The following is a 17,319-nucleotide window of genomic DNA, read 5'->3' as shown; positions in this document are numbered from 1 at the left end:
ATTTTTTATAAAATTTCAAACTTATTGACATGAGCTCCATTAATTATTTAAATGACTTTGTCTGGAATAATATTTTAATGTTTTATTTTCTTAATAAAACATTATTCTCTAATAAGTATATTAACTACAAAATTGTCTCTATAGCGACAAAAGTTAAAAATTAAAAAAGATCTTAGAATTTCAAGGATTCAAAAACTTTATTAAATGTCCTTATACAAAAAACATTTAGATTTTACATATCTTATATATCTGTTTAAAACTGTTTTGAATAAAAATTCTTTGTTTTAAATTTAATTCAACAAATTTCCATTAATATACACAAAAAATAAAGATTCTCAATAATTCTTTATCTTGATACTAGATATCCCATGTAAATTATAAAAGTCACGAACCGAAAATATTTTAATATTGCTTTGACCTGAATTCAACTCTATAACAAATTAGTTTGAGTATGTTTTTTTTATACGTAATAGGTGTACAAATATAAAGTATCTTACAACTACAACTATAATACAAATAGTTTTTGTTTTATTTTTGTCCCAATTTCAAAATTGGTTAGTCGTCCTTTCAATCTTCTATTGTGCATCACTCGTTTTCATTTAAATTTTTTCTTTGTTTTGTTTTAGTTATACCAAATGGATGTTTTGTACTAGACGATAGAAATCTATTCTACATAGTACGTTAATATATATAACACATATGCATATATAGAGTAACTTCATCTTTTATGTGTGATATATAAAACCTAATACAAATACTTAGGTAACAACATTATAAATACATTAATGAAATCCAAAAAAAAGAAAAAACGAATAAATTTTCGTGAACAGCTAAAAAAGTTGACAAAGGAGAAGGACAAATTTTTAGTACAAAACGTGATGAAGATTAAAACTATCAAGCGAAGCAGTGAAAAGTGATTAGAAACTCAAAATAACATCTAAAGTTTCAACACACACTTAATCACACTTAATTCTAATATTTTAAACTTGACTCAAAATTCGATTTTCAAAAATTGCAATTCAAAAAATAAAGTTAGCAAAACTATTTTGTGCTATTATCCCGAAATGACAAGAAGGCAACATACAACTCTATGATTCTCGGTTTACATTTAATGTTTGTTTATAAATTAAATGACGTCACAAATTGTACGTGTCACATATAACATCAAACAATAATAAAAAGTTCAACATAGTTTATGTTTTCTGTAATGTTTTTTACTTTACAGCTTCGATAAGGTTCGTATAACAGAAAAAAAAAACCATTAACGAGCATAATTCGCAAAGATCTGTGAAAGGAAAAAGCACTATAAGAAATATAATTTAATTTTTTAGCTATAGCTATTAACTTTTTCCCAATGAAAATTCACGATACTTGAAACTTCGAATATTTACTTTTTTGTCTCCTTAAATCGATTTCTTTCTTCTTTAAAAATAATCCAACACCTACGGAAAAAACTGTAAATGCATTAAATTTTTATAAAAGATTTATTGTTATTATCGTACTATAGCACAGATAGTACGTTAGTGGGAGGATACAACTAAAATTATTTTTGATTTTTATATTTTATTAAATTCCTAAAATTTAATATGTATTGCATGCAGACATACGTGTGGGTGACAAATGACAAAGATAAACGAATTATAAAAAATACAATATTAGCTGCTGATGGAAGCGAATCCAAGGACGTATTATCTAACTAGAAAATTTCAAACTAATTTTTCAAATAAAAATTATATTAAAATTTGTAATATAGATATAATTTGTAATATCACCTGAGCGTTTTACGTATATTGTAACATTATTATAACAAACATATTTCACTTCAAACGAAATATGAATATCAACTAAACAATTATAATATAAATCGAGTAAAATTTCTTTTATATAAATATAATTGAAAACTTTCCCTTCTTTACATTGCTAAAAAAAATTTAAAAAATTTAAATTAATGTGCTCGTATGTGCAATTAATTTAATAACAACGTAAAATAAAATATTAAGTATGCGAAATTTAAAAAAAATTGTTTTTTTTTGGTTATTCTTAATTAAAACTAAAAAAATAATAAAAATTTTTATCAGGTCGTCCCTGTAAGTATGCAATTTTTAATATTTTTTTTAATTCATCTGAATTATTTCTTTAATAATATTTGTAGCATTTTTCAATTTTTCTGTTGCATAAAACATTTTCAAAGTGTTGGAATTTTGCCGGGTCTTCAATAAATTTTTAGCGTATAATATTAAGAAATATACATTAAATTTTAAAATTGTAAACACTGTAATACGAGTAAACAGTGCTTTGTCGAAAATTTATTTATTCAATGACATCGAAAAGATATTTTTAGCTTATTCTTTTATGAAAATAATAAGTAATTGTGTAAATTTGCAATTGTATTGAAAATTTTTGCCTAACCGTACCTAAATTTAATGTGCAACAATTAAAAGTAAATCTTATTCGAAATGTAAAAAACTTTATTAAAATTTTGCTAATTAAAATCTAAAAAAGCAAGTAAAAAAATTTTGCCAAAAAGCTTTGCCAAAATTTAATACCTGCCTCTTTTAAGCCTGCTGCGTATTTTAACTTTAGAGAATAATTTAGCTTTAGATGCAAGCCCAGTTTTTTTAAAGCTTTTTCTTAAAGCCTGAGAACTTCGGTGATATTCAAAAAGTATGTTGAACAAAGTTGTAGAGGTTTCGGAGACCTTTTCAACAATATGATAGATGACCATCACAGATTTGGTGATTTATTGATATACCTGCATTAAAAATAAGCAATTGTGCAAATTTCAAGTATTAAGCTTTTTCCATTGTAAATTAAGCGCTTTAACGGCAGACATAATTATTGATGTTATAATGAAAAAATTTTATACCCGCATATATATAACAAGCGGGTATAAAAATTACTAATACGGAGCATTGCCGGTGGGAATTGTTTCTAAATATAAAATCTTAGAATACTCATTGCTCTCAAGCAATCAGTATAGATTTCATATTTAATATTTAAAACACCAAATGGTTATTTTAATCAATTTGTAAATACTTAACGTTATTGCCACATAATTTAATCCGGCAAACGATTAAATAAATTTGTAGCATTTTATTGTAAAATTCAGTATTCTTCATTAAAATTTTTCATCCCTAAAAAATAAAATTATTAAAAATTTTTTTAATTGAATTTTTCAATTAAATTGTTAAATGCTGAAAAGTTTAACCTGTAAAGCCAACACAGATGTACACCGAAGCGCAACTATGTAATACAATCATATTAATTATAAATCAATCAAATTATTTCAATCAAATTGTTTGTCATCATCAAATTCGTCATTTTTTTGTTTTTATTTTTTTTCTTAATTTCTTGTAGATATACTGTTTTCCACAAATTAACCCCATCTTTCTCGTATACCCATAATAATAAATGATAAAATCTGTTAATTTTTCCATATTATACGTTTTAAGCTTGTATACATGTTTAACAATGTACGTTTATTACCAAGCTATACAACTTTGCAAAATATAATTAAAATTAAATACGTTTGTAGTTCATTTGATTAACAAGTATCAAAAATGAAAATTTTTACTATGTGACATCAATTCAGCCCTTTGAATATCAATTTTTTCTGATTCAAATCAAATCAAATTTTTTCGCATTTCAAATTCCAAAACTGTTGAATCCTCAATTTAAAAATACATCAAAACCACTTAACAAGCATATGAAACATTATGCGAGATATAAAACTAATGAAATAATCAGTCGATGCACACAAAAACAAAAAGCCTGAATTTCTGTATACCCGCACAATGTTAAATATTAAATTGAGCTACAAATATCAATTGTTTTAAAAGATGGAAATAATTTCTTTTTTTGTGCGTTTTAATGTGGAAATTTCTTTTTCAAAAAAATTTACTTGCCTGCAGCAATCGTGACGTTTCGATTTCAAATAAAAATTGTATGCTTAAATAAAGGCAATAATCGGTATAGCGAGTAAAATTAATTTTTATTTATGAATTACTTTTACTTCCAATTAAACCTTTTCCTCTTTACTTGCTTTTTCTTTACAAGATAACTAAAATCCTAAAAAAAGTTATTTTTATTAATAAAAGTTATAAAATCCTAAAACAGCAAACGAATGATTGAGGCCGTCACTCTAATTATCGAGAATTTATAATCATTATAAAAATTGATGTATTTTAAAATTCCTTTTTTCTCACTAAAGTTTTAGTGTGGGTGAAGATACTTCGTTTTTGAGTCAATATAAGTTAATACGAAAGTTCTGCATAACTTTCGTACAGAAATTTTGTATGATAAAAATGCAGTATTAAAATATAAGCTATAAAGCAGTAATAAAACATAAGCTACTTCCAATTCACATAATTGCCTATATATTATATTATCTGCAAATATTTCAAATCCTTAGAAATCCAATAAAGTTCGCCAAAATATATGCAATTTTTCAATAAATTTATGTTTCCTTTCAAAAATAAAATTTCATATTTTTAATATCATATTTTCTACATCTAATTTATTTTAGTAATAGCTAATTAGCTAACATAACTTTTTTTTTTTTGCAATAGCCCTTTAACAATAAAAATTCAATAACATAATAAGCAAAATACTAACGACATTTTACCGAATTTCATTCGTTTCAATAAGTGTAATTAAAATATTCTCTTGAAAATCTTTCCAATATTAAATACAAAATATTGTACACGATAAATACACCTTTTAGATATACACTACTATATATATATTTATTTACTGCACACGATTATACATTTTCAACAATAAAAGCAAATAAAGGAGAATTTCACACAGTTTCATTGTAACCTTCCATTTTGAAATTGTTAAAATGTAAACGATTACATTTCGGATTATTAATATATAATAAAAAGTTTACTTAACATTAAAATAAATTATGGTATTTTGTAATTACACACACTTATGAGTAATAACTATGTATAGAATAAATGAATAAAATTGTACCAAAATTGAGATCGTAATAATTATGACTCTTTAATTACTATAATTATGATAAATATTCTTGCATGTTATACAAATTACATATGGGTACATTTTAAATACAAATATTATAAATTCTTATCTGAAATCAACTCATAGCGTATTTCAAATTGTATTTTATGTAACGTGAAAAATTTATAATTGTTTTACAATAGTTGAAACATGACAATTATTATGTTATTGTAATTGTTTCAAAACTCAGAATTTATTGCTATTGCATAATTGCCTTATATATTTTAAGTCATATGTATATAATATACTATAAATATTGTGGAGTTTACAAAACGAATAAATTAAATAATAGTTTTCAATATTTTCTTATATAATTTAATGAATAAATCATTTATAATATATTATATAAAACATATTATGAATAAGGAACATTAATGTATGTACATGTAAAATATCTTAAATTATATATTGTTATGCATTGGTTAAAATTAAGTGAACACTTTTATGCAATTAATAATGCAACACGTATGCTGTTTAAGTACTCTCTAAAAATTACTAATTAACTTTATGATTAATAAAGAACTATTTATTTAGAATTAAGAAATAATTTTAAATTGTTTTTTGTTCTAATATTATTTGGTTTCACTACATTAAGTTTTGTCTAATAATATTTTCTAGTACACGAAAAGTATTTACTTTCCAACAACTGTTATAATATCAAGTATTATTCCTACATTGTCGTGGTAGTTTATTTAATTTAACAACAATTTGAAGCTACAAACAACTCCATAATTACAGTATTGTGATAGAAAATTTTCTTGCGTAAATGTTGTTAATATTTTGTTATTTGACTCAAATTTAATTTCTCATCATAAATAATTTTTTAACTGATTTCACGTCAAATCGAATTCCTTAAAGCATCTTCCGCCCTAACTATATTTCCAGTATTAAAAATTTTCATTGTTAGACTTTATTCTAACGTAATGCAGGCACAGAGCATTTGCATACATAGTCATAGTAAATGATCCAAAAAATTATCCAAAACTTTTAAAAAAAGTGTTTTTTTTTTTAATTTTCTGTCATCTTGCTTCAAACCTTTAATTTTAAATGATATAGATTTTCTATTATTTCCAACTTATGAAAATTATAGGCAAGTTAAGTTGCCTATAGTTGTGGTAAAGACTGTTAATATTGTGTATTTATCAGTTATTCAAATTAATTTTTATTATTCAAAATTATTCAAAAATTTATATTTTCCGTTTCAATTCTAGTATAAACAAACTAATTCAACAAAATTGCCAATCCCGGCAAAATTGAAAACTTATATTAAAAACATTTTAATTTAATCATAAAATCATAAAATTTACTAAAATATATTATTTTGAATTATTATTTAAAATAATTAAATGAATAGCATATAATATGTCTGAGAAATTATTTTGTAATTTGTTCATAATTAAACTCAACTGAATGCATTAAACATAGTTTACATTTCAAGCTATTTAATATTCAAAAGTTAAACTGTGTTTAAGTCCGTTTGAATAAAATTCTAAATAAAATACACTAGATAAAGTAACCCTAGAATATTCCTACAATATGAGGACATATTTAATTTGTTGTATTTTAGTTTCAAAAAGAAACTTAAACTTTTTGTGGCAACTCTTGTTATTTTAACAATAATTTTAAATTAAAATTTATTTTACTTCTAATTACAGTATATGCGTCACTGTAGTTGTACTGAATGTTCATTTTCGCTCACCACAAACTCATACAATGGCCCCGTGGGTACGTACTGTGTTCATAAATCATTTGCCACGAATATTGGTGATGCGGCGACCACTATATCCAATAAGCGAGATGATGTTAGTATTAATTTCTTTATTTTCTATTTAATTTTTCAAAAATGTAATTTTAATATACTGTACTTTATCAGACAATCATCACGACGTTTGATGGTAAGGACGTGCAATGGACTGGAATTGAGGGATCAAATACCACCGCTGCCGCCACCAGTTGCCTTGTCAAAGTAAATCAATATATAAAATATAATTATTCAAAAAGAAAAAACATTTTACATATATTATTTTTTACTTATTTTATAAAGATTACATCAAAGTCCAAAAGCAACATCGAGAAGTACCTCACCAAATTTACCAAGAGTACAAAATATCAATTTAATGGATGATATACTGCCACCTCCACCATTTCCAACATCGATGCAAACACAAACAGTACAACAACAAAATCAACAAACATCAACAACATCATCATTATTAGAAGAACATTTTGGTCAACATAATCAATATCAACAAACTGGTGGTAGTTTATTAGATCATCCATTAACACCAACAAGAACAAATATTAGACAAACGGCATCAACATCATCACAAACAATTACATCAACTTTATTATTACAACATCAAAATAGCATAAATAGTAGTAATCAACATACACATCATTCACATCATCATTTAACAAGGCAATTGTCAACAACATCATCAACATTTTCACCAGTACCATTACATCCTCATCAACAGCATCAATCGACGACAACTAGCGATTTATTAGGTAATATCAATAATATTAGTTCAAGTACTAATGTGATAAAACCAGCGACTAGCACAACAACAACAATGACTGCAGCTAGTGTTGTACCTGAATCATCGACAACAAGTCAACAACAACAGCAGCAACAGCAGCAGCAACAACAGATACAACAACAATATCAACAACAAGTAGCACAAAAATCTTGTCATGTAAGGCATAGATGGCATGTTTGTCCTGAATTACATAAAGCAATGGATGGAGTTAACTATATTGCAGATCACACTAGAAAAGAAGAAGATAGTACTAGGGTAACTCTTAATTATTTATTTACATATAACATAATTATATTAATAGTTGTAAAGCACTATAAACAGTTGAGTTTTAATATAAAATAACTTGCACCATAAAAGTATTTCAGGCTCTTAATTCATATTAAAGAAAAAATTCTTTATGTTTCTTATAAATTATTTGTAAAATATTCGAAAAATTTACAAGAAAAACGCATTTACGTATAAAAACAAAGACTCATTTCCTTAAAATATTCATTTAAATTAACAATTGAAGAGTGTAGATTCGTGTATGGGAAAGGATTTTCTAACTAATTAAGTATTATTCAGGAAATACATATACATATATATATTTGTTTTTTTTTTTTAAATAATACAAGAAAAAGCTATTTGCTTGTCACGTCTGAATAAAAAACACACATTTCAATTGAATATTTCCGTCATTTAATTTTCTTAATAAGAGAGAATTCTAAAGCTATTTGACTTACATAACAGAATTTAAAATGAAAAACCGAAAGGATTTTCCTATATAAATTTAGAAATTTATTTTTCTTTCCCTTATTTTTTTTCTGCTGCTCTAAAATACCATTTTATACAGGCGGAGTATTCCTTCTAGTGCCATTAATGTTGATCTATCACACAGTTCTCACAAAAAGTGTATTTTATAATTAAATACTTTTAAAATTCAGTACGTTTATTTTTGTTTATTAAATTTAAAATATGTAAATATACTATGTATATATGTAAGTGTAGATGAATAAATAAAATGCATAGAAGTTTGAATAGTACATTTTTTAAATAGTATAAAATTATATTTTCAAATATTTTATATATGAAAATAAAACATACATTGGGAATTGAATAACTTTAAAAAAATGTACACGGTGCTTAACTTGCATGGCATTTCACTACACCTTTATATATTTTATTTCAACAAATTTTTACCGACCGTATTGTGTATACAATAGGTAGGTTATGTGATGGCAACAAATTTTGCATATTGAGTTTTCGGTGGGAATGCACTTCTCCATAATAGGGAAGTGTAAGTAGACTATTTTTAGCAACCTGTCGGTCTGTCCGTCTGTCCGTCTGTCGGTCTGTCGGTCTGTCGGTCTGTCGGTCTGTGTGTGCACGCGTGTATCTCAAGATCGGCTGAACCGATTTTGATGAAATTTTATATGTAAGTTTATTTCTACCATGGCACGGATCGATCAACTTTTGGTATATATCAGGCCTCGGGAACTGCACTTTTTAGCGGGCCTGTTTTACATTTTTGAACATTTTAAAGAAAATATTCAACCGATTTACTTGAAATTTTATATATAAGCTCAGCTCGACCGTCCACGAAAATTTCTATGTTTTGGAAGAAATCAGGCATCGGCAACTAGACGTTTACTACGGGCCAAATATACATTTTTGTGTATATAAAGAGAAATAATCAACCGATTTCATTGAAATTTAATATATGAATTCCTCGTATTAAAACAATGAACATATAAAGTTTTTGGAAAGATCAGGGCTCGAAAACTGATTTGCGGGCCGATTTTACATTTTTCACCATATTCACAGAACAAATTGATGGAATTTCTTGAAATTTGATATTTGAGTTCTGGTTGTTACCGAAACTAACTAGCGAGCATTTCAGGGAATTCGGGTAGCACAAAGCGAAACTTTACTAAGAGCCAAATTTACATTTTTCTAAGTATGTTAACTATAAGCTTACTAATGTCCTAAAAATTGGAAAGAAATATTTAACAGACATTTTTATAATATTCTGTAACACTTTCATTTAACTAGACAATACACAATGCGGTCGGTTATGTGCTGACCACATCAGATTTTTTTATTTATTAATGTCGTTAATAAAATTTCTCGTTTGTCAAACGATTGTACTTTTGCGTATAGTCTTACTTAGTAGAAATTATGCGTGCCCTTACAAACGGGATATAGTAAAGCGACTATTTGTAAACGACATTTTGAATCACACATTTAAAATGAATTTTTAGCACCGAAATGTTGAAAGTCTGACTTAAAGTACTTTATGTAATGTAGAAATAATTATATTAGCCGTTTTCTTGTTTTTCTAGTGTGAAATAATTCTAAAAAAATCTGCAACATTTTATTGTAAATTTCTGCACAACCTGTTCTATGATAGAAGAATACTTATATGTTAAAATGTCGAACTTTACAACTTATATGTTAAAATGTCGAACGAATTAATAATTATTTACACTCTATAAGATTTGAAATTCTAAAATAATATTTTTCGAGCTTTCCAAAAATCACATCGAAATTAATGGGGCAATTTACATCTGTTTTTATAAAAATTCACAAAAAAAGGCATTATTTGTTAATGTAAAAATAATATGAAAAACATTTTCCCTGAAAGTATTTACATTTGAACGCAAATTGCATAACTTATCACCGATTTATAACATTTGATGAACAAACATTAATTCAAAAAACACCTTTCTTAAAATAAATAACGAGAAAACTGATTATCACACCTTGTACATTAACTCCATTAATTATAAAAAAAAAAGAAACAAAAAAAACTGATAGATTTTTCAATGTATACCAACATGGTCGCAACATCTGACGTTTTTGTCTAGAGAATTAATTTCCTTTTGTTCTCTCTTTTATGAACAAAGTACAATGTACATACACAGAACAAATTTAATTTTTTATTCATGTTAAAGAATTTTCAAAAAGAACATCCTTGAAATTGTAGGAATTTTTAAAATTTGTGTGTAGTTAAAATAGTAAAAATAGAAAAAAGAAAAGAAAAACCAACAAGAACTTTTCAATTAAAATAAAGTACAAAATAACAATAAAAAGGAAGTAGGAATATCGTATACATTGTTTTAATAAACGAAATCCTATTAAAATATTTAATTATGGCCCATTTACATTCTCATTATTTTAAAGGTGAATTTTTTTTCCATTATTATACAAACATAATGATTGCTGAATAAAATTTAAATTTTCATTTTTTTTTTTGCTTCTACACACACACATACAATACACACCTTCTTATTATTAAAAATAATTATTTATTTCTCTTGAAATACAATGTTTTTGTGAAAAAAATTTTATCATCTATTGTAAACACTTGAAAGTATCGGAAGGATAAAATTACGCTTTAAACAAATTGATGTTATCCTGTCAAAAGCAAAAATTTTAAATAAAAGAAAAGCTTTATAGGCAGCTATAGCAATTTTAAATTTTTTGAACAATAGGAAAAGAGGAAAATGACTAATATAATTGTTCTAAGGGTGTCAATAATATAAAAATATATATATTTATTTTGAACTTAAATTGTTGTCCTTTCCGAACTTAAAGAAAACGTGCGAATTTTAGATCAAAAGAGCTGCTGTTCTCTTACAAAGAACAATATGTACAATCAACTTACTGTAGGACTACGACGATTCTCTCAAAATCAAAATGTTGACTCCCTTTTAAAATTGAAAATAGCAGTCCAGCAGGCCACCATTGCATTAGTTAGAATAAGTGGCACTTTCCAAAAGTACTGCACAGATAGTATGACATCTGTTTTCAGATTTTCAAGAATATTTTGTATATAGAAGCATTGATACCTTTATAACTAATGCAAAACTGAGTGAAATGAAATACGTAACGACTACTTAAATCCATTAAATTGTAATTAATTAAATATTTAAGCACTTTTTTACCCAATAAAAGTTTCCCCTCAATATTCAAACAAAATATTTTTCAATCAGTTAGAATTTCCTCTTTATTCAAACACAAAATTGTAACCTGTTACTTCTTATTCTCAATTAAGCAAAACTGCTTCAACAGTATTGATGTCAATAACAACCAAAAACGAGAAAAAAAATAGAGTTGACCTTGTCAACTCTGTGATACCCGTACGAATTTGTTATCCTATGTGCGAATAAAGATGCCATTAATGACTATGGAACAGACTATGACTTTAATTGCCGTATTACCATATTATTTTATGAAAAATTTCAGTGCTGTGTTTTTCAAAATACTGTGTGTGCCAAATTACTGTTGAAGTTGTATGGCAGCTACCAGAAAGAGCCAAGAAATTTTAACAAATTTTATAAAGCACATCGGCCCTACTTATATATTCGCTTGTGTGAAATTTCAATACCATAGCTTCTATAGTTTCTGAAATATAGTCAAATAACTTTTGAAGTTGTATGGCAGGTACCAGAAGGAGTCAAGTAATTTCAACTACTTTTATAAGACACATTGGCCTTACTAATATATTCGCTTGTGTGAAATTTCAATACCACAACTTTTATAGTTTCTGAGATATAGCCAAATAAATTTTGAAGTTGTATGGCAGCTATCCGAACCGGTGCCCCGATCATGTCCAATTTAAATAGGGTTGTGGCACTTACTACAATAAACCATTTTTGAAAATTTTATGAACTTAGCTCAATTAGTTTTTGAGTTGGGACGGACGGACGGACGGACGGACAAAGCTAATTTAACTCAGAATTTGACACTTGAGTCTATATCTAAGACCGTTATTTCTTAGCGTTACAAACGGTAAGGCAAATTTAGTATACTCTTCGAACATACGTTCGTACGGGTATAAAGAGCACTAAATTGATTATTGCTCAAAATTAAATGTACATTTTTATTTGCCATTCACTCTTTCTTCCAATAAAATATTTTTCACAAAGGCACGCATTTTGTAGGTTATACATCTATTGATAATTTTTATGTATGTTGTAAGAAATGGAACAGTCCTATATAAGCATAATTTAACGTGGATAGTCAATGTAACACAATAACTTCGTGTGTACCTATAGAATTGTTCTGAATATTCTAATAGCAGTAATCAGATATGCACCTTCATTTTAATGCTGTTTCCGTCATATCGTCGTAACTGAAATTTTTTACCATTTGTTGTTGTCGTTTTTAACACAAAATTCTTTCTTCCGATAGGAAGGATCACACAGAAACAAACTGGAAAAAATCATCTTAAACAGCACAATGTTATTAATGTGAAAATTATAACGAAATCGATTCGTTGCACATATTTCAGAAAATCTTAAAATATTTTTATTATCTTTAATCAAATAACAAAAACCTATAATAAAATAAATTTCTCGGAACTCGAATCAAATGAAGAAAATTTAAATATTTGATCAAATATGAATGATCAAACATATTATGTGAAATACGCGTTCTATGTATCCAACAACAATATGATTTTATAATGAATTTAATTTCATATTTATATGCATTTTATATCAACCGGAACTCTATTAAAAAATAATTTGATTTCTATAAAAATTAATCTCTATAATAAGAGCCATAGTTATCGCTCAACTTTTTATGAACAAAGGAAACGTTTTGTTTATTTTACCACTAAAACTGTTAAATGTTACCAAATATTTGTAAAAGCAAAAATTTAATATCATCAAATAAAAATAAAATTTTATAATTCATGATCTAAAAATCAAACAAAGAGAAAAGGAAATGCAATAGCTTTAAAGAAAAAAAAATCTGACGTTAATGCATTTCGGATAACTAGCAACACCATATTAAATAACGGTTACTATATAATATGCACACATTGAAAGTAAGCATCATTAAATTTCCACATTTTTATTATACTTTATTTTATGATTTCATTATTATTAAGGAAACCATTTTTCAAGTTTTCTGGTCCGAAGTAATAATATAAAAATCTATTAAAATTCATACATATACTTACATAAACACAGCAATGAAAATTGAACGAAAAGCTAAAAAAACAGAAAAGCATTCTCCTTCTCTTTCTACTTTTCTTCTCTATATATGGAGCATTTTGTTTCTTTACATCATTCTCTTTTTAAGTATATATGTGTATGTTAAAAGTGTGTATTTTATATACATTTATTATATTTTAAAATAGTGTGGATCTAAACTAAAATGTTTCAAGAGATGACTTTGTGGAATATTTTATCATAAAATTTGTTTCATCCTCTACCCATGCTTTTTTAACAAGAAGATGGATCTGGAATCTAAGCGAAATAAGGCAGTTTATTCAGATGAAACCAAAGACACATAATTTCTTAAAAGAAATAGATTTTTAAATGTTCCCAAAGCTATTATATTCAAAAAATATATATGTACAAAATATCTTATAAAAATTCATGAGATGAACGAAAAGGTGATATTTTGCTATAGTCTCGAATCGTCAAAAACATATCGTCGGTTAAAAAGCAGAACGCACTAAGTGCATTTTTTCAGAATTCGGATTTCATAGATGAATTAAATCAGAATAATATAATCTTTGTTGTGGCAAAAAATCATGCAAATCCAGAATGTATTTTATAAATCCAGAAATTAAAGAGATCAATCCCATTGCACTAATTGATTAGTTTTACAATTTTACGATTTTTTCAAATTGAATTTACTCAAAACACAGTTTTCTGATTTAATGCTTTCTGCTTTTTAACCGACGATATTTTGTCTGCGTTATTTGGCAAAGAGCAGAATATCGGAGCTTCTTTTGAGGCAGTCTCACGCTTATATTATTGAGATGCTTCCTTACGAGGTCTTTGTATCCTCTTCGTTGCTTTCATAACCTGACTTGCCTATGACACAGCAGTTTGTTATAGCCCAGATCTCATGTAAATGGGGATTAGAATCACAAAAGATCCTTCGAGTTAACTTGGAAAGTGCTATAAATGCTGCGATCCTACCGAGAAAACTATAAAAAAATAAAAATCTTTAGATTTGCATATTCCCCAAGTTTCAATAATTCCGTGAACAGAATTCAACTTAAGGAAAACCAATGAAATATTCTTTTGTTTTGTCATTTTTTCACGGCAAATAAAAAATTTTCAATCAATATTTTATAAGCGTTACAAAAAGTATCTTTTCTTTGTTCTGGTTCAAAGGCTTTAACTTTAATTCCATTTAAAGTACGTTAATTGAAAGGCGAGTTATGGATGATAAAAATATTAATGCCAACTTCAATACCCTAAATATATTTCGGCCTAATCGTTTCCATTTTTTTATATAGAGTTAACAAAAATCTCTTTGCCTCTTCAAAAACATTGAACTTTACAAATTGAACAAAATAAGTTTCCCACATAATCTAAAATTACAAGATCACTATGAAAAATTTTATATCTTTGTTTTTGTTTTTTTATATAATGTAGGTTAAAGAAGATTGGAAATATGTAGCAATGGTATTAGATCGTCTATTCTTATGGATATTTACAATTGCTGTAGTTGTTGGAACAGCTGGAATAATATTACAAGCTCCAACATTATACGACACCAGAGTACCAATTGATATAAAATTATCTGAAATTGCGACTACAACAGCTAAACCTTACATTGCCAAAACTGTGTTATAAGTATAATTTATAATTAGAAACAAAAAAAAAATATAATATATGAAAACAAGGTAAAGTAGACAAAAAAAATTTAATTAAATAAAATAACACAAATAAAATAATAAAATATTTTCAAAGAAAAAAAATTATATATACATATTAAAAAAAAACCTAATACATAAATAGTTAATAAAAATTAAAAAAAAAATATATATATACATATATATATATATATAATTATATACTATACAAAATACCAAAGTAAAGGAAGCTCGTTCGGCACATTACCTTAAAAAATAAATAAATTTTTGAATTTGTGTAGGAAAACAAGAACAACAGCAGCAAAACCAAATTTAAAATTTATGTAATTTATAACAACATAAAAAATAATTGTACGAAACCAAAAATTTATTAAAAATTAAATTAAACTTGAAAATGACTGCAATTTTAAAAAAACTTTCACCAATCAATAAAGAGTTTTGAATTTAAGTATAATTAACATTTTAATTCCATATTAAATATTTTATTAATAATAACAAATTAATTATTTTTAAATAAATTCATATAATTTGGATGGTTTCGGTCTAGATAAGAGCAACTGCAGCTATCTCAAGCTTTCACCAAACCAATAGCATTTGCTATAATTAAAATGAATAACCTCAAATGATGCACCTGACAGAATATGGGTGTCAAATGTCAGCGTATTATTGTTAATTGTAAAATTCAGTGCATTTTTAATTTACAATTTTCTTCAATCATAGTAAACCACAACAGAATTATAATTATGTACTTTTGAACTATATTATCAGAAGTTCTTAAAGATGACCTTCTATGGGTGAAAGATGTTTTAATCTTTAAAAAAAAGCGTTGTAAGATAGAATTTGAAAGGAAAAAATTTTACAGCAAAACAATGTAAAAAGTTTGAAACTTGTAACTGGAATGAAAAAATTGGAAGCTGCTGAAGATGAAAAATGAACTTACCCAAATAATAATTAAAACATTTTCTTTTGTAGTTATAATTTAATTTTCTTTATTTTTGGTTTTGAAATGATTCCTTATTATAATAAAAGCCCCGAACATTATATGAGCTAGTTTTAAATTTTCTTTTAATTAAAATTTCCAAAACGATCCTGTTCATGCAAAATTTTTTAGTATTTTACAATTTTTAAAAACAAAATGTTTTTCCTAATAATTTTAGAGGGCACTTTTAGAAAACTGTACAATTTTAACTTTTATACAGTCGCAGATTTTCATGTTGCAAATAAATCAAACATATTACTTGTTCTCCAAAGAGATTTCTAGATCATTCATTATTGTTCAGCAAAAAATTTTAATTATGGTCCTCGAATTTGAGGTAGAAGGGTTTTTTGCGACCTTTGTCATTATAAAGACCACTATGGATTCGGTGCTTTCATTTAAATGATAATTCATAATATACATCTCTTTGCAGTAGTGTTGCAATGATTTGGTTATTTCTGTTGTTAAAATAATTTTCGAATTCAATTCGAATTTTAACCATTACTTCAAACCGTTTTTTAATTCAAAAATAAATTTGACTGACAAAAACTGTTATTAAATAACCACTGTTATTTAATAACCACTCTTATTTAATACATTAAATAACTTGGATTTAGTCACTGACTTTATTTTTCATTTTATATTTCATATTTTAACACTTTTTTAAATATTTAGAGCTTAAGGTCTTTCACAGTTTCATAAAACATACTATTTTTTCACATATGCATCAAAATTCTTTTATCTTTTTTTTATCATGGTATTTTAAAATCCCAAATATTCTTTTTATTATATAAATTTTATATTCCCAAAATTATGACATAAAACTAAATAATATTATAAAAGATAAAAGATAAAAGTAAGAGATTTAAAATAGCATGTACAGTTCAGAAAGAAGCAGAATAGAGTAATGTCCTTGCATCATAAATTTACTGCATTTTTGATTGACATATTTATGACACATTTTTTTTTTCTGTCTGACAGAGATATGAAATGTCATGTGTACCATCATCAATAAACATTTAAATGTAAAAAAAAACACATTATTTTTAAATATTTTTTTTTTTTTGCGATATATTTTACGATACTCAGTTAAGGGTTTGCATTTTTATAATTTTGGATTTTTTTATATGAAAGGCAATGAACAATCAAAATTTGGACGAATTAATATAAAT

At 25.8% G+C, this 17,319-nt stretch overlaps 1 protein-coding gene across 1 annotated transcript in view; it reads left to right on the top strand.

The window, feature by feature from the left end:
* Window positions 1–16,790, top strand: part of LOC129618734 (acetylcholine receptor subunit alpha-like) — a 108,477-nt gene extending 91,687 nt beyond the window's left edge. The window contains exons 7-10 of the mRNA XM_055533694.1: window positions 6,681–6,827; window positions 6,899–6,991; window positions 7,070–7,820; window positions 14,951–16,790. Coding sequence (XP_055389669.1) covers window positions 6,681–6,827; window positions 6,899–6,991; window positions 7,070–7,820; window positions 14,951–15,151 — 1,192 coding nt within the window. The 3' untranslated portion in view covers window positions 15,152–16,790. The remainder of the gene's footprint in view (window positions 1–6,680; window positions 6,828–6,898; window positions 6,992–7,069; window positions 7,821–14,950) is intronic.
* Window positions 16,791–17,319: the final 529 nt, after the last annotated feature.

Source organism: Condylostylus longicornis, unplaced genomic scaffold (genome assembly GCF_029603195.1).
Source record: "Condylostylus longicornis isolate FDR11 unplaced genomic scaffold, ASM2960319v2 ptg000010l, whole genome shotgun sequence".
In the NCBI taxonomy this organism is placed as follows: domain Eukaryota; kingdom Metazoa; phylum Arthropoda; class Insecta; order Diptera; family Dolichopodidae; genus Condylostylus; species Condylostylus longicornis.
The sequence above is the reverse complement of the archived record's forward strand: the minus strand, read 5'-3'. Positions and strand labels throughout refer to the sequence as shown.